The 18442-nt window shown below is 41.1% G+C and overlaps 1 protein-coding gene across 2 annotated transcripts in view; it reads left to right on the plus strand.

Moving 5' to 3' along the window:
• Positions 1-18442, plus strand: part of LOC126473333 (post-GPI attachment to proteins factor 3) — a 115667-nt gene that overhangs the window by 63753 nt on the left and 33472 nt on the right. The window contains exons 6-7 of one of the 2 annotated variants that reach the window (XM_050100319.1): positions 11905-12109; positions 14047-14128. In XM_050100319.1, coding sequence (XP_049956276.1) covers positions 11905-12109; positions 14047-14113 — 272 coding nt within the window. In that variant the 3' untranslated portion in view covers positions 14114-14128. Of the gene's footprint in view, positions 1-11904; positions 12110-14046; positions 14129-18442 lie in introns of those variants that run through there. The other variant, XM_050100318.1, reaches the window with a different exon arrangement.

The raw sequence follows: 18442 nt of genomic DNA on the forward strand, positions 1-18442 counted from the left end.
TCGGTGGACGGCAGAATACCGCTGCGGGAAGGGAGGGAAGGATAGTGGGAAGGACATTTCTCATTTCAGGGCACAGTGAGAGGTAGTCAAAACCCAGGCGGAGAATGTAATTCAGTTGCTCCAATCCTTGGTAGTACCGAGTTAAAAGGGTACTGCTGCTCTGTGGCCAGACAGTGGGACTTCGGGAGGTGGTGGGAGACTGGAAAGATAAGGCATGGGAGATTTGTTTGTGCAAGGTTGGGAGGATAGTTACAGTCAATGAAGGCTTCAGCAAGACCCTCAGTATATTTCGAGAGGGACCACTTGTTACTGCAGATGCAACAACCACGTGTGGCTAGGCTGTATGGAAGTGACTTCTTGTTGTGGAACGTGTGGCAGCTGTTGAAGTGGAGGTATTACTGGTGGTTAGTAGGTTTGATGTGGATGGAGGTACTGATGTGGCCATCTTTGAGGTGCAGTTCGTCTAAGAAGGTAGCTTGTTGGTTTGAGTAGGACCAGGTGAAGCAAATGGGGGAGAAGTTGTTGAGATTCTGGAGGAATGTGCGTAGGTTGTCCTCACCATCAATACAGATCCCAAAGATGTCATCAATGAATCTGATTCAGGTGTGGGATTAGGATTCTGGATGTGCAGGAAGAATTCCTCTAGATGATGGCCCATGAATAAGTTGGCATAGGGTGGTGCCATGTGGATGCCATTAGCTGTACCTCGGATTTGTTTGTAGGCAATGCCTTGAAAAGAGAAGTAATAGTGAGTGAGGATGTAGTTGGTCATGATGACTGGGAAGGAGGTTGTTGGTTTGAAATCTGTTGGGTGTTGGGAAAGGTAGTGTTCAATAGTGGTAAGGCCATGGGCATTAGGGATGTTAGTGTAAAAGAAGGTGGCATCAATAGTGATGAGCAGGGCACTGTGTGGTAAAGGGACAGGAAGTGCGGAGAGTCGGTGGAGGAAATGGTTGGTGTGTTTTATATAAGAGGGTAGGTTCTGTGTAATAGGTTGAAGGCATTGGTCTACAAGAGCAGAAATTCTCTCAGTGGGGGCACACTAACTGGCCACACTGGGGCATCCTGGGTGGTTGGGTTTATGGACTTCAGGAAGCATGTAGAAGGTACGATTGTAGGGACTGGTAGAGGTGAGCAGAGAGATGGACTCCAGGCAGAGGTTCTGGGAGAGGCCTAAGGATTTGAGGAGTGACTGGAGGTCCTGCTGGATTTCTGGAATGGGGTCACTGTGGCAAGGTTTGTAGATGAATGTATCTGACAGCTGGTGGAGTCCCTCTGCCAGAAAATCCTTGCGGTTAAAAACAACAGTGCTGGAATCTTTGTCTGCAGGTAGGATTGTAAGATTGGGATCAGTTTTTGGATGGTGGACTTCGATTCTTTTTGTGTATGTAAGGCTAGTTTGCATGTTGAGGGACTTGGGGAATGACGGTCAGGCAAGGTTCAAGGTTAATAAATTCTGGAAAGTAGTAGGGGGTGGTTTGGGTGCAGTGGTGGTGGATCATGGGTGGATGAAGGAGTGAACTGAGTTAGGCAGGGTTCAACATTGGTCTTTGGTTAAGTCTGATTGCTAGGGTTGGTGATGGAAAGTATTTCCACAGTAGGGACCGGGAGAAGGAGAGAAGGTCTTTAACAAGTCCTGCATGATAGAATTTGGTAGTGGGCAAAAGGTGAGGCCTTCGGAAAGAACTGATATTTCTGTGGGGCTAAGGCTTCTGGAGGAAAAGGTTCATGACAGTGTTTCAGGTCTGTTTAGGTTCTGGATTGTGTGTGGTGGTGGGAGGGAGTTTTGGAGGGTGGAGTTAATGTAGTAGGTCTGTGAGACTGGTTTTGTCAGTTATGAGGGGATGTGGAGGAGGTTTGGATATTGTTGTAGTGGTGGTGGACAGTGGTAATGCAAGGCAGGAATAGGAAGTGAGCAGGGTGGAGAGCTTTTTGAAGTGGTGTTGTGCATGTTGCTCTAGTTCCTGGATGGCAAGAGTTTCAATGTGTGTTATGGGTTCGAGGAATTTGGGATTGCACAGCAGGAGAATTTTGCAGATAGAGTGAAGGTACTGCAAGGAGGTTTGGACTTCGTTGATATGGTTTTGTAGGACTATGTTGGTGAGAGCTAAGGATTGGCAAAATCTGAGCAGCTGAAGGCTATTATGGAAGGAGGGGTGGCATTCGGAAGTGGGTAATTTGATGGTAAGGCCATTTGGGGGGGGGGGGGGGGGAATTCAGTGAGCCAAGCAACAACACAGAAACAGTATGTGGGACTGGGATCTGGCTAGAGATAAGGAAACTTTTCTGTATTGATGCAGATGAAAGGAGCAAGAATTCATGTTGGTGGAAAAAATGCGAAAAATTGCAAAAATAATGTATAATTATGAAGGAAAAAATTCACAAAAATACACTCAAATAAGTGGGAAAAATTCTGAGAAATATGAAATGGATGCAAAAGGGGAAACAAGATGAAATCTGAGGGAGCCGATGATAGCAAAAGGCAAAAACTCATTAATCTTGGCATGAAGTCACAGTGAGAGCAAAGAAACAATATAAATAATAATAAAAATATAGATTTTTTTTAATTGTGGGTAGTAGGTGGGTGGATAAGTATGAAGAAGAGGGATGGCAGATGTGACTTTCACCTCTGCTGTCAACATTGAATCTCCCCCACACGGCAACATCGATGTCACAGTTGAGCAGGTGACTACAACAATTGTTTATGCAGCAGAAAACGCGATTCCTCACTCTTTAGGGTGCCCCCCCGGCGTAAGGCAGTCCCTTGCTGGTCGCCGTAAGTCGCTGAAGCATTTAAGGAACGTCAGCCAGCTCTACAGAGCCATAAGTGGCGCCCTTCCCTGGAGCACCTAAAAGCCTTTAAACGGCTCCGTGCAGCATTCGCCAACTTGTCAAATGACGGAAGCAGGAGTGTTGGGAGAGATACGTCTCGACAATTGGGTGCCATACGTCACCTTCCCAAGTCTGGGCAAAGATCAAATGTCTTTTTGGGTACCAGACCCCAAGAGGTGTTCCCGGTGTTACCATAAATGACATGTTATCTACTGACGCAAATGCGATTGCCGAGCACTTTGCTGAGCACTTTCCTCAAGCCTCTGCATTGGCGAATTACCCCCAGCCTTTTGTACTCTCAAACAGTGGCTGAAGGGAAAGTCCTCTCATTCACTACATGCTACAGTGAATCCTATAATGCCCCATTTACAGAGTAGGAGCTCCTCAGTGCCCTTGCACATTGCCCTGACACAGATCCTGGGCCTGATCTGGTGTGATGGCGACTTCCCATCGCAATGGCGGGAGAGGATCACCATTCTGGTGCTCAAACCCGGTAAACCTGCTTGATGTGGATAGCTATCGACCCATCAGCCTCACCAACATTCTTTGTAAGCTGCTGGAACATATGGTGTGTCAGTAGTTGGATTGAGTCCTGGAGTCACATGGCCTATTGACTCCATGTCAGGGCAGCTCCACCAGGATCGCTCTACCACCAATAATCTTCTGTCCCTTGAGCCTGCCATCTGAGCAGCCTTTTCCAGAAGCCAACACCTGGTTGCCATCTTTTTTGACTAACGTAAAGCATATGACACCACCTGGCGACATATCCTTGCCACATTGTATGAGTGGAGTCTCTGAGGCCCGCTCCCGATTTTTATGTAAAACTTCCTGTTGCTCTGTACTTTCCATGTCCAAGATGGTGCCTCCCATAGTTCCATCCATATCCAGGAGAATGGAGTCCCACAGGGCTCTGTACTGAGTGTGTCTCTATTTTTAGTGGTCATTAACAGTATAGCAGCAGCTGTCGGGCTGTCCGTCTCACCCTATCTGTATGCAGATGACTTTTGCATTTCATACTGTTCCACCAGTACTGGTGTTGCTGAGCGGCATCTACAGGGAGCCATCCACAAGGTGCAGTCATGGGCTCTAGCCCACGGCTTCCAGTTTTCAGCCACAAAGTTATGTGTCATGCACTTCTGTCGGCGTCGTACCATTCATTTGGACTCAGTACTTTACCTTAATGATTATCCACTCACTGCAGGGGAGACATATGGATTCTTAGGACTGGTTTTAGATGCTCAATTGGCGTGGCTTCCTCATCTTCGTCAGCTTAAGCGTGAATGTTGGCAGCACCTCAATGCCCTCCGTTGCCTGAGCAACACCAATTGGGGTGCAGATCACTCTACACTGCTGCACCTCTACAGAGCCCTTGTTCAATTACAAATTGACTATGGGATTGTGGTTTATGGTTCGGCAGCACCCTCAGTGTTGCATTTACTCGACCCTGTGCACCACTGTGGGGTTACACTAGCGACGGGAGCTTTTAGGACGAGTCCGGTGACCAGCATACTGGTGGAGGCTGGGGTCGCTCCATTATAGATCAGACGTGCACAACTAGTCGCCAGTTATGCTGCACACATTTGTAGTTCTCCTTAGCATCCGAATTACCGTCTCCTTTTCCAACCCGCGGTGGCCCATCTCCCGCATTGGTGGTCCAGGTCGGGACTAACCATTGCGGTTGGCATGCAGTCCCTTCCCTTTGAACTGGGGTCCTTCCCTTTACCACCTCTACTTGTGGTCCATTCACGTACGCCTCAGCCGCAACTTCATCTGGACCTTTTGCATGGCCCTAAGGACTCCATTAACCCTGCTGCTCCCCGCTGTCACTTCATCTCAATTCTTGACTTGTTCCGGGGCTCTGACGTAGTTTACACCGATGGCTTGATGGCTGATGGTCACGTAGGCTTTGTGTATGTTCATGGAGGACATATTGAACAGCACTCCTTGCCAGATGGCTGCAGTGTTTTCACTGTAGAGCTGACTGCCATACCTTGTGCTCTTGAGCACATCCGCTCCTGCCCTGGCGCATCATTTCTCCTGTGTACTGACTCATTGACCAGCCTACAAGCTATTGACCGGTGCTACTCTCGCCATCCTCTGGTAGGGTCCAACCAGGAATTCATCTATGCCCTGGAATGGTCCAGTCGTTCAGTGGTGTTTGTGTGGACCACAGGACACATCGGAATCCTAGGCAACAAACTTGCCAACAGGCTGGCCAAACAGGCAATGTGTAAACCGCTTCTGGAGAGGGGCGTCTCCGAAGCTGGCCTGTGTTCTGTCTTACGCCACAGGGTTTTCAGGCTTTGGGGGACGGAATGGCATAACAGTATGCACAACAAGCTGCGTGTTAGTAAGGAGACTACAAATGTGTGGAAGTCTTCCATGTGGTCCTCTCTCAGGGAATCAGTTAATCAGTTGTCCTCTGCTGGCTCCGCATTGGCCATACAAGGCTAAAACGTGGTTACCTACTCCATCACGAGGACCCAGCTCTGTGTCGCTGTGGCTTCCAAATGACAGTCGTCCACCTCTTGCTGGACTGCCCACATTTAACCGCTCTTTGGCAGACTTTTAACTCTCCCAGCTCCCTACCTATGGTGTTGGACGACGATGCCTCAGCAGCAGCGTTATTTTTACATTTTATCTATGAGAGTGGGTTGTATACTTCTATGTAGGTTTTAGCGCATGTGCTTTGTCCCTCTTGTGTCCTCCACCCTAGTGCTTTTAGGGTGGAAGTTTTAAGGTGTTGCAGAGTGGCTGGCTTTTTCTTTTTATTCTCGTGGTCGGCCAGTCACTGTAATCTGCTTTCTTGTTATACTCTCTTCTGTTTCTAGCGTCTCTCTGTTGTTTTCTTGTCCTCTTTTATTCCATTTAGTGTTCATTGCCTTTCCTTCATTCTTGTGGTTTTTCCTTTCTTTCCGTTTTGTGTTATATGTCTCGTCTGTTTTATTCTCACACTTGTGGCATTGTTTTATTAGGAACAAGGGACCGATGACCTCATAGTTTGGTCCTCCTCCCCCCCCCCCCCCCTTCTTTTAAACCAACCAACCCTGGTTTTATTCAAGATATCTAATTCCCTAGGTGGCTAATAAGTACTTTAATAAGGTTACTGTCACTAGATCTACAAACTTACTTTGATTCAAGTGCCACTCAAAATATTTTCTAAATCCTTCTTATCTTTTATTATAAGGACATGGATTTAGTAATTATAGAGTTGACTACCATTGCGCTCCTTCGGCCAATATTTATTTTAAATTGCTGTGAGGAATCTGCCAAGTTTGTAAAGTCCTGTTTATGAAGGACGGCCCACTTGGTGGCTTCAGCCTCTAAATGCCCTCTCACAAGCTGGATTGTCCTTTTATCTTCTCATGTGGAAGATAGAGCTCCCTCAAAGGTTCCCAAAAATATAATTGGATGTAGCTCCCCTTTTAGGTTAAGTCTCGGGAAATGACTTGCCATATGACTGTTTGCTAAGCTAAACTTGTCCTACCACTCACTCAGTGGATGTGGTTTATTTTCATTAGTATGGGGGAAACACTAAGAACTGTTTGCTTGCATACCTCTTGTAAAAAGTCCTCCGCCTTTTCTTGTTTGCTTGCACACCTCTTGTAAACAATCCTCTACCTTTTCTCAACATTCTTACAATGTAGCTTTTTGTAACCCATTACCTTCCTGACAGTATGAACACATTTTGCTTATAGTGGTCTGCAAAATGCTGAGTGCGTTGCAGTTTTCCTGTACCTTTGGATTTTAAATTTACTAATTTTTTGTATGCCTCTTCAATACAATTAATTATTGCTAAAAATTCCACATTTTGTTTCACCGATCACCCTTCTATGTATGATGGTACTTCCTTGATGAACTCCAAAAACTTAATGAGCTAAAACCAGTATGGTCAAAGATCTCTTTTCTTATTATAGTATTTTTGTCAATGTCATCTTGATTTGTATTTTTAAGTTCCCTATCTGTCTACTTAACATCAATATACCATTTTTCATTTGAGCATTTTCCTCCATTGATTTGCGAATATGCATTTCTAATTGTGAATGTGTATTTGCAACCTTTATACTTAAGACTGTTACTCTGTTAATTCTGTTCTGATTTTGTATTCTCATCCTGTGTACTTCAAATGTTTATGTAGGTTAATTAACTATGAACTCTAATTGTCTCATTCTTCACATCACTATTTGGACTCACCAAGGTATGTTCTCTTCATCAAAACTTTACTTGGACACAATAGATAATTATAGTTTGAATTCTCTTTAATAAAATATAAGATTTACACAGTATCTTGCAAGACACACACAATGTTTCACCTTGTAGCTTTTACACAACACTGTACAACTCTTTCATTATCAAAATGAATCAAACTCACGGGAAAAATTAATTATAGATTGTTGGCTGGAATTTGGTGCAACATCGCCACACCCAGACAGCAGATGCACCCAGCTGCCACAACCAGGTTGCAATGTCTAATTACCCATTGCTTTCCAGTTATCAGCAGCATATGTTACCAGGTGGTTGGCCCATGGAGCAGCGGCATTTGGCATTGCTTGTCCTTGTATCTTCCCAAATACATTGGCAGTTGCAGGGTACTCTTCTGCGTCTGCTACCAGTCAACTTTGTTGAGTTCTTTTAGTGGATTCTCCAATCTCTCTTAGTCTCTCTGGTGTCCTGTATATGTCTCACCATGTGTTGGCATTACACTTTTGGATCAAAGAAGTGACTTTCAGTTACCCATTTGGCACTATAGTCTACTTACATCCCACACTGCGATGTCCAGCTTTATGTGTGTGGCAGAGAGACATCTGGTAACATACTCCCTCTTTTTCATTAATTTCCACTGAGCAGTTAATTTTATGTCACTTTATCTAGCTCGTCCTTAAGTTTTGCAGAGCAATATATTCTGTGAGCTCCATTGTTTTTTGTCAGTGCCTCAAACTCTTGCACTTTGTTGCAATTGGCCACTAAAATTAATTGTCCCTTATGTGGCATGGCCCCCCCATGAACCATAGACCATGCCGTTGGTGGGGAGGCTTGCGTGCCTCAACGACACAGATAGCCGTACCGTAGGTGCAACCACAACGGAGAGGTATCTGTTGAGAGGCCAGACAAACGTGTGGTTCCTGAAGAGGGGCAGCAGCCTTTTCAGTAGTTGCAGGGGCAACAGTCTGGATGACTGACTGATCTGGCCCTGTAACACTAACCAAAATGGCCTTGCTGTTTTGGTACTGCGAATGGCTGAAAGCAAGGGGAAACTACAGCCATAATTTTTCCCGAGGGTATGCAGCTTTACTGTGTGATTATATGATGATGGCGTCCTCTTGGGTAAAATATACCGGAGATAAAATAGTCTCCCATTTGGATCACCGGGCGGGGACTACTCAAGAGGGCGTCGTTATCAAGAGAAAGAAAACTGGCGTTCTACGGATCGGAGCGTGAAATGTCAGATCCCTTAATCGGGCAGGTAGGTTAGAAAATTTAAAAAGGGAAATGGATAGGTTAAAGTTAGGTATAGTGGGAATTAGTGAAGTTCGGTGACAGGAGGAACAAGACTTTTGGTCAGGTGAATACAGGGTTATAAATACAAAATCAAATAGGGGTAGTACAGAAGTGGGTTTAATAATGAATAAAAAAATAGGAGTGGGGGTAAGCTACTACAAACAGCATAGTGAACGCATTATTGTGGCCAAGATAGACACGAAGCCCATGCCTACTACAGTAGTACAAGTTTATATGCCAACTAGCTCTGCAGATGATGAAGAAATTGATGAAATGTATGATGAGATAAAAGAAATTATTCAGGTAGTGAAGGGAGACGAAAATTTAATAGTCATGGGTGACTGGAATTCGACAGTAGGAAAAGGAAGAGAAGGAAACGTAGTAGGTGAATATGGATTGGGGCTAAGAAATGAAAGAGGAATCTGCCTGGTAGAATTTTGCACAGAGTATAACTTAACCATAGCTAACACTTGGTTTAAGAATCATGAAAGAAGGTTGTATACATGGAAGAACCCTGGAGATTCTAAAAGGTTTCAGATAGATTATATAATGGTAAGACAGAGATTTAGGAACCAGATTTTAAATTGTAAGACATTTCCAGGGGCAGATGTGGACTCTGACCACAATCTATTGGTTATGAACTGTAGATTAAAACTGAAGAAACTGCAAAAAGGTGGGAATTTAAGGAGATGGGACCTGGATAAACTGAAAGAACCAGAGGTTGTGCAGAGTTTCAGGGAGAGCGTAAGGGAACAATTGACAGGAATGGGGGAAAGAAATACAGTAGAAGAAGAATGGGTAGCTTTGAGGAATGAAATAGTGAAGGCAGCAGAGGATCAAGTAGGTAAAAAGACGAGGCCTGGTAGAAATCCTTGGGTAACAGAAGAGATACTGAATTTACTTGATGAAAGGAGAAAATACAAAAATGCAGTAAGTGAAGCAGGCAAAAAGGAATACAAACGTCTAAAAATGAGATCGACAGGAAGTGCAAAATGGCTAAGCAGGGATGGCTAGAGGACAAATGTAAGGATGTAGAGGCTTATCTCAAGAGGGGTAAGATAGATACTGCCTACAGGAAAAGAGAACCACTTGCATGAATATCAAGAGCTCAGATGGAAACCCAGTTCTAAGCAAAGAAGGGAAAGCAGAAAGGTGGAAGGAGTATATAGAGGGTCTATACAGGGCGATGTTCTTGAAGACAATATTATGGAAATGGAAGAGGAGGTAGATGAAGATGAAATGGGAGATATGATACTGCGTGAAGAGTTTGACAGAGCACTGAAAGACCTAAGTCGAAACAAGGCCCCGGGAGTAGACAACATTCCATTAGAACTACTGTCAGCCTTGGGGGAGCCAGGCCTAACAAAACTCTACAATCTGGTGAGTAAGATGTATGAGACAGGCGAAATTCCCTCAGACTTCAAGAAGAATGTAGTAATTCCAATCCAAAAGAAAGCAGGTGTTGACAGATGTGAAAATTACCGCACTATCAGTTTAATAAGTCACAGCTGCAAAATACTAACATGAATTCTTTGCAGACGAATGGAAAAAACTGGTAGAAGCTGGCCTCGGGGAAGATCAGTTTGGATTCCGTAGAAATGTTGGAACACGTGAGGCAATACTGACCCTACGACTTATCTTAGAAAATAGATTAAAGAAAGGCGAACCTACATTTCTAGCATTTGTAGACTTAGAGAAAGCATTTGATAATGTTGACTGGAATATTCTCTTTCAAATTCTGAAGGTGGCAGGGGTAAAATGCAGGGAGTGAAAGGCTATTTACAATTTGTACAGAAACCAGATGGCAGTTATAAGAGTCGAGGGGCATGAAAGGGAAGCAGTGGTTGGGAAGGGAGTGAGACAGGGTTGTAGCCTCTCCCCGATGCTATTCAATCTGTATATTGAGCAAGCAGTAAAGGAAACAAAAGAAAAGTTCGGAGTAGGTATTAAAATCCATGGAGAAGAAATAAAAACTTTGAGGTTTGCCGATGACATTGTAATTCTGTCAGAGACAGCAAAGGACTTGGAAGAGCAGTTGAACGGAATGGACAGTGTCTTGAAAGGATGATATAAGATGAACATCAACAAAAGCAAAACAAGGATAATGGAATGTAGTCTAATTAAGTCGGGTGATGCTGAGGGAATTAGATTTGGAAATGAGACACTTAAAGTAGTAAAGGAGTTTTGATATTTGGGGAGCAAAATAACTGATGATGGTCGAAGTAGAGAGGATATAAAATGTAGACTGGCAATGGCAAGGAAAGTGTTTCTGAAGAAGAGAAATTTGTTAACATTGAGTATAGATTTAAGTGTCAGGAAGTCGTTTCTGAAAGTATTTGTATGGAGTGTAGCCATGTATGGAAGTGAAGCATGGACGATAAATAGTTTAGACAAGAAGAGAATAGAAGCTTTCGAAATGTGGTGCTACAGAAGAACGCTGGAGATTATATGGGTAGATCACATAACTAATGAGGAGGTACTGAATAGAATTGGGGAGAAGAGGAGTTTGTGGCACAAATTGACTAGAAGAAGGGATCGGTTGGTAGGGCATGTTCTGAGGCATCAAGGGATCACCAATTTAGTATTGGAGGGCAGCGTGGAGGGTACAAATCGTAGACGGAGACCAAGAGATGAATACACTAAGCAGATTCAGAAGGATGTAGGTTGCAGTAGGTACTGGGAGATGAAGAAACTTGCACAGGATAGAGTAGCATGGAGAGCTGAATCAAGCCAGTCTCAGGACTGAAGACCACAACAACATGTGGCATGGGGACATTTAATTTCAACTCTCACTAATACTGGATATCATTATCTGGAGTTGATGGAGACCTGCTTGTGTGCATCCCATAAACATTCAAATACTTGTTGATATTGTGGTTATTCCTTACTGCCATGTTTACCTTTTCAGTGTTTCCATTAAATTCGACTTACTCACTGCCTTATCGTAGAAATTGCGGAACATAACTTTCAAATGTGTGTTCAGCTCTTTTACTTTCTTTGTTTTGTAGTCTTCTTAACCTCCTTGATCTTTTCGAGTAATTTTCTAAATTCAAATGTAAAAAATATTGTTTTTATAGCAACTTCTATCAATATATTGCTTTGTGGTTTTCTCAGCAACTTTTTTGAGAAATCCTAGTCTTATGTTTTCCATCACTTCTCTTTTTTGTTAAGTATGTTTCTTTTTTTCTGCAGCTGCCATGCCTCCCTCTGCACTCCCAACCCCCTTCCCTCCTTCCCCAGCCCACCCCACCCCCAACCCCCTTCCACCTGTCAACCCTTCTTTCTGCTTTCATTTTCTTCCTACATTTTCTCAACTATTACTATCTCTAAAAACTTTGTTTTCTTCTGCATAGACAAAAGATTATTTGTGACCAACAGATGTTTGAATTTCAGACATGCAAGTTTGTTGTCTCTATGATGGTCTTCTCATTTGTAGTACAGAATGTGAATTCTACCCATTGGAATAATTTGTCAGGAAGCATATTTACAAACTATAGATGTTCTTTTTGATTTTCATTCTGAATTACTGTACATACTTGGCCATTTATATCAGGTTGTTGGACTTTGTTTCAGGTATCGTGAATGGACTGGGATGGTTGTTATGGTGTACGTGGTGTCGAAAGATGCAGCCCTATGTTTGGCGCTGTGCTCTGTTTGTAGTGTTGGCTGGTCTCTCATTACTACTTGAGATTGCAGACTTCCCACCTTTGTTATGGACGTTAGATGCCCATGCACTCTGGCACCTCGCCACAGTGCCACTTCCAATATTGTTCTACAGGTAAAACATGTGGAATTTGAGTCTCATAATGGTTCACGCATTGATACAATTTTGAAACTGTGCATGATATTTAACTGAAAAACTCTTGCAAGATATCAACTTAAGTGCACGCATGAAATACAGGTGCAGAAAAACTGGTATGCTTTATAGTGTGGCGTCTATTTTATTAGTTCTCAGTAATTCTACAACTTTTCCAGTGTCAGGGGGAGGGAGGTAGAGCAGTAGGAAAAACCTGTTTATTGTTCCTTACTAATAACAAAACTTAAGTGGGTTATTAAAACAATATTTTGTTTTTACACTGTGAAGTATAACATTAAAGATCCGCTTGTGCCCAAAATTTCATATACTGAGAACATTAAACCTGTTCCTGATTATTGTAAGCATTTTACTAGATCTGAAAGTGGGCAATTAAAATGAGTAGAACAGTTTGTCAATATGACAGTATTGTAACATTATTGCTGTGTGCCAACCTCCTTTCTTCACCTTTCTGTACTTGTTTGCTTCCTTTCACACTACTTTTTATCTGTTAATTCTAAGACTATGACGGCAATTGTTAACATTCATGCTATCTGTTGCTTACAGCTGGCAGCTTCCAATTTGAGGACATTAACCTAGAATAGTTTCTGTTGCAGTATGTCTTGTATTTGTGTTAGTGGACATTATACTCTTCTTTCCTGTACATATTCCTTTATGTTCCTTAATTAATTGGAGAATAACTATAGTATAATGTAGTCATAAACATTACAATCATTTACTCCATTGCTGCAACAAAAAGAACTATCACAAGGAGTAAGTGATCAGTATTGTCATACAGGAGAGACTTATATACTCCATCTGAACAGGCCTCAGAAAGCCCAATGGTGCTGCCTGACCACCGTGTCACATTCAGCCGATAGGCGTCATTGGATACAGATATGAAGGTGCATGTGGTCAGCACACCACCCTCCCAGCCATTGTCACTTCTCATGACTGCAGCTGCCACTTCTCACTCAAGCAGCTCCTCATTTGGCTTCACAAGTGCTGATTGCTGCCCGGCTGCCAACAGTGTTCAGCAGACCTGAATGGTCACTCGTCTGAGTTAGCTGAGCCCGACAGTGCTTAACTTCAGTGATCTGATGGGAATTGGGGATCACTGTGGCAAGGCCGTTGGCATTGCAGAGATGGAGTGTATAAAATATAGATGTTTCCCTTACTTTGATAATTTTCTGATGTATGTAACAATCTGCGGTAAGTGTGCATGGTTGAGCTCCATGTTCTTTTTCTTATCTAGTATATACTGAGGTATGCAACAGTAACTGCATTAAGGTCTGGTCTTGTATATTTTGAGCACAAGCTTTTTTTATATTTATTACTACAGTGTCAGTTGCAAATGTTCACAGTTAATTACCAGTTTCTTTCATAAACAATGACATCTTCAGTTCTAAAAATAAAACGTAAATAACTTTTTCTTCAGATAACACAGACAGAAAATATATTCAAAATTAAAAACATTAAAAGCTGTACCTGATTACTGAAATTACGCAGATTGAGATTATTTACAACATAAAATAGTTCCTGATTAATCATGATTAGTGAAAAGTCACAATTCTTAAGGGAAAAAAAGAAAAGAAAGATAAAGTTGTACAATAAAGGTAACTACTTGTGAGAATATTCTGTGGCATCTAGCATTATATTGAACTACACGTCCTAAATGATGATAAGAGGGAGGATAGTGGCAGGGAGACAAAAAATACTGCTATTGAGCATTATTAAAATATGACAAAGAACTGTGTGAAAGATACAATATGACATTGAGAAGCATGTTAGCTAATGCACTTAATGTTAATACATGGCATGTCTTGTTAAAATTTATAATTGAATTAAAATATTGAAGTAAGATATTTGGATAGTTTTCACCCAAGAGCGTGTCTGAGGTGTGTTGCATTCGTGCACTTTAGATTTCCAGTCTGTCTGTGGCCATGCTGCCACTCAGCCACACTGCCAGCAAGTACTGCAAGTTGCTGAGGACTTGTTCTGCCGAGTGGGGTTGCTGCTGACTGGAATGCCCAAATATGTCATCAAAATTCTTTAGGTCAGACTAGAAAGTAGGTATTTTATCTGGTTCTTTCAGGTGATGCCCTTATATTCAGAGTTCTTAGGTGCCATGATGTATAATCCATAATGAGATCTGTATAAGTGGGCTTCTTGTAAATGCTAAATCTATGTCTCCTGTCCTTTTTAGTGACATTTCACCAGGGAAATTGAGTACCCCTTTACATTCATGTTCAACAATTAAGTTTTGCTTGGTGAAAAGCACTAAGCTCCACGGGAATCTCATTGATTTCCTTTACATTCCCATTTAATAATATGGAATCATAAACAAATCAGTAGTAGTATATAATTTTGTTAGCTAACTGTCGGTTTTCATAAAAAATTTCTGCTCTACGTGGTTAATGAATATTTCAGCCACGATACCAGCAAGGGTTATAGAACGAACTCCATTGTTTGTCTTACAGATACTTTTTTATGTAGTAGTAGATTGTGTTTAGTGAAATAGAGTGTTTCACTGATTGCCACACATGTGTACTAATTTACTATGTCAAGTGATGCAAACAACATGTATGCAGGTATTGCAGTATGTTTGACACTATCAGCAAAGTCATAGATATTCTTATTACTAAACTCTTGATTAAATGTATATCAAGCTTTTAACTTTCTGGACAGACATCTGTTAATAGGTGCATCAGGACTCCACTCATTGTTGGAGTTTAGCCTCATGAATTGTTTGTGCAGTTTAACCTGTCCTCTGGTGACTGGTGTTAATCGGTTCATAACAAAAATCATTCCTTTTTATTATTGTTAAATAGTAAGTTAGAATTCTGAATTTTACATTTCAAATCAATATGGCATTTTGTTGTAGGACTCTTATTTCTCTAATTTCATTTCCAGTTTTAGATATGTATTCATTTTCATTCATAATGACCACAGTGTTCCCTTTATTGGTCTTTATAACTAATGCTTTATGCTTTTCTAATTTCTTATTTGAACATAGTATTGTTTTATTAGCAATATTTTTATTTTTTCAAACAATTTGTAATTGTTCTTGAAGTTTTAGTAATTAGCATTGGCTTACAATTGTCTTATTTGGGTTTAGCTAACTAAATTATATTTTATTACTTGCTTGTTCATGGTCTCATATTATTTTGCAAAGCGAATGTAAATGAAATCAATGAGATTACTGTGAAGCTTAGTGCCATTTACCTTAAACTAAAATTTACTGTTGAACATGAGTGTAAAGGGGGTAATCATTTTCCCTGATGCAACTGTTGCTAAAGAAGATGGCTGACATAGATTCAGCATTTATAGAAAACCCATTTGCACAGATCTCATTATAGATTCTACATCATGGCATCTCATTATAGATCAAATGGCGGGTTCTCATTCCTTAATTGAGGAGCATTTTTTCAAAACCTGATATATGCAAAAAATTTGAAAATTGAGTTAGGTGTGGTAATAGCATAATGTTGTCCTTTCTCATCAACCTCTGAACAAAGTTTTAGCAAAATTTGACTTCTGCCATGTATACTCCAAATCACAAAGTTTTAGCAAAACCCGATATACGCATTCTTACAATTATAGCAAAAGTCGACAAATGCAATATAATTACTCTCTCATGTCTCAGCTTTCTTTCCACAGCAAGCAGTCAACAATAATGGAGTACACTGATTGCTGTAAGCGGTGTTACTCATTGTTGTAACAATATTTACTGGCAGGAATAGTGTTGCAGCCAGATTTCATTGTCATCGGAACACCTGCAACTTGCTTTTAGACAGGTATTCACTTTATGCTCATGTTTATGTCTACAAAGAATTATTCAACAGAAGCAGGATGGACGATGATTCTTGTGATTCTGAATGTTCTGATGGGAGAGCTTACATTAACTTAGATATGCAAAGCAAAAAGTTTAAAAATCATTAAATGCAATCCTGAACTTGAGGTTTTGCCTTCAAAAGCTACAGAAATGAGAGTGGAAAGCTGCTGACTGTGCTATGAAGGTATTTTCTGCTTTCATCATTGCAAGACCTTATTAAATAAAATGGATCAAGGTGAGTTTCTGTTAAAATTTCTTAATATTTATTCACTTCAGTGCACAGTAGTGGACACTCATAATGCAAAAAGGAAGAAAACAGGGACAAGTATACCATTAGAAAAAGGAATGGTGAAGTGGTGCCTCTTTGTGCTGCCACTTTCCAAGGTGTATCTGGTATGTCAAAGGGCAGGTTATCCTACCTAGCAAGAAGGTTCCATGAAGGAGGAAGGTTGCCAAAGGAAAGGATAGGACGCGACAGAACAGGAAAGGATCATAAGGAGGTAACTATTGTCATTAAGAATGATACAAAAAATGTATAAATGCAGAGAGGGCCACCATCGAAGGGGGAAATCTACGAGAGGTTATTTGCCTTCAGATCTCTTGACAATAAAATGTTCAGGAGATTCTGTGAAAAAAGAAAAAATATTTTGGACTGAATCAATGCTCCTTATCAAAAGACAAGCATACAGCCATTTCAATCTATTATTCAGGACTCCTCACACTGGTACCTACTCCACTTGTAAGGTTGAAATGAAGAAGAAGAAGAAGAAGAAGAAGAAGAAGAAGAAGAATGAACTAGACACAGGTTACATAAAATTTGTGCAAAGTGGTTTTGTGATATAAAGAAGGAAGATAATCATACTGTCATTAAGATTTGCTTTGACATGCAACAAAACCATCAGTGAGGTTTTCTATGCTAGACAAGTATGGTTATACAATCTGTGCATCATGATCCATACTATAAATGGATAGATAAAAAATCTATTCAACAAACTGTGGGAAGGGAAAACACACACACACACAAAATGATTTAACCTTGATTTAACTTTTACAAGCTTTTAGAGCTAGTGGCTCCTTCTTCTGGCAGAAGAGTTGAAGGGGAAGGAAGAGGTGTGAAGGAAAAGGACTGGAGAGGTTTAGGGAAAGGGATACAGTTCAGAAAAGTCACCCAGAACTCTGGATCAGGGGAGACTTACCGGACGGGATGAAGAGGAAAGATCGATTGCTGGGGACTGCACCGGACAAAATTTGAGTCAGATCTCATCCGGTGCAGTCCCCAACAGTCTGTCTTTCCTTCTCTCCCCCGACCTGGGGTTCCAGGTGATTTTTCTGAACTGTACCCCTTTCCCAAAACCTATCCAGTCATTTCCTTCACCCCTCTTCCTTCCCCTTCACCTCTTCTGCCAGAAGAAGGATCCACTGGCTCTGAAAGTCTGTGAAAGTTAAATCCTTGTGTGTGTGTGTGTGTGTGTGTGTGTGTGTGTGTGTGTGTGTGTGTGTGTGTGTTTTCCCCTGCTGGCACTTGCTGAGTACAATTTTTATCTATCCGTTTATATTATATTATCAATAATTGATTATTTTCGTTGTTATATTATCCATACTATGGAGCTGAGAAGGCAAAGTATTGTTTTCTGCACCTGTTCCGAGACAAAGAGGATGCACTCACGTTGCTTTGGCTTTGCTGGACTTTCATTCTGACTTAGATAAAAAACAATCAGATAATGGCGCCACTACTATACATCTATTCTCAGGTCTTGCAGCAGCCAAAATATGGTTATGCTTGCAGTGTTCTTGGAAAAAGAACACAAGATTAAATAATATTTGTCACTTCTTCCCTGTTCATGGTCATAGCTACATGCCTCCAGAAAGAGTGTTTGGTGGAATTGAGTAATCTTAACAGAAAAAAAGAAAGCACCGAGTCTGCTAAAGAATATAGCAATATTTTAGAAGAGCGTGGTACTCTCAAAGTTCTAAACACAGACTGGGATGTTAAAAATCTAAAAGGTAGTGCACATAAAGTACTAAAATTCGAGCTAACATTCAAAATGAACAGCCAGCATGTCATCTCATACAAGAAAGCAAGGAAAATTATTAATGTGCCAGTAAGTGATACATACTGTGGACATCCAGTACAAATTGACATCATGAAATGAGAGAAACCATGCCATCCAACAGTACTAACATCCACCCTTATATCAAAACGAAATGGGGTAAACAAAGAAAGAAGAAAGATGTTTCTGCTTTTCTAAACTATTTTGAAATTCCAGAGGATGCAAAGTTTTACATAGATGTTGTAGATGAATAATGTAAAGATATAAGAGGGAAAACTTAACTATAACAATGTGATTGTAACGTGAAATACTTTTTGTGTTATTCATTTCATACTTCAGGTAGTATTAGAATAATTATATAACAGTTACATTAAAACAGTTATCACTGCTATTATTGTATTATGGCACTGTATTTCTATTATTATTGTTTGT

This window comes from Schistocerca serialis, chromosome 4, assembly GCF_023864345.2.
Source record: "Schistocerca serialis cubense isolate TAMUIC-IGC-003099 chromosome 4, iqSchSeri2.2, whole genome shotgun sequence".
In the NCBI taxonomy this organism is placed as follows: Eukaryota; Metazoa; Arthropoda; class Insecta; order Orthoptera; family Acrididae; genus Schistocerca; species Schistocerca serialis.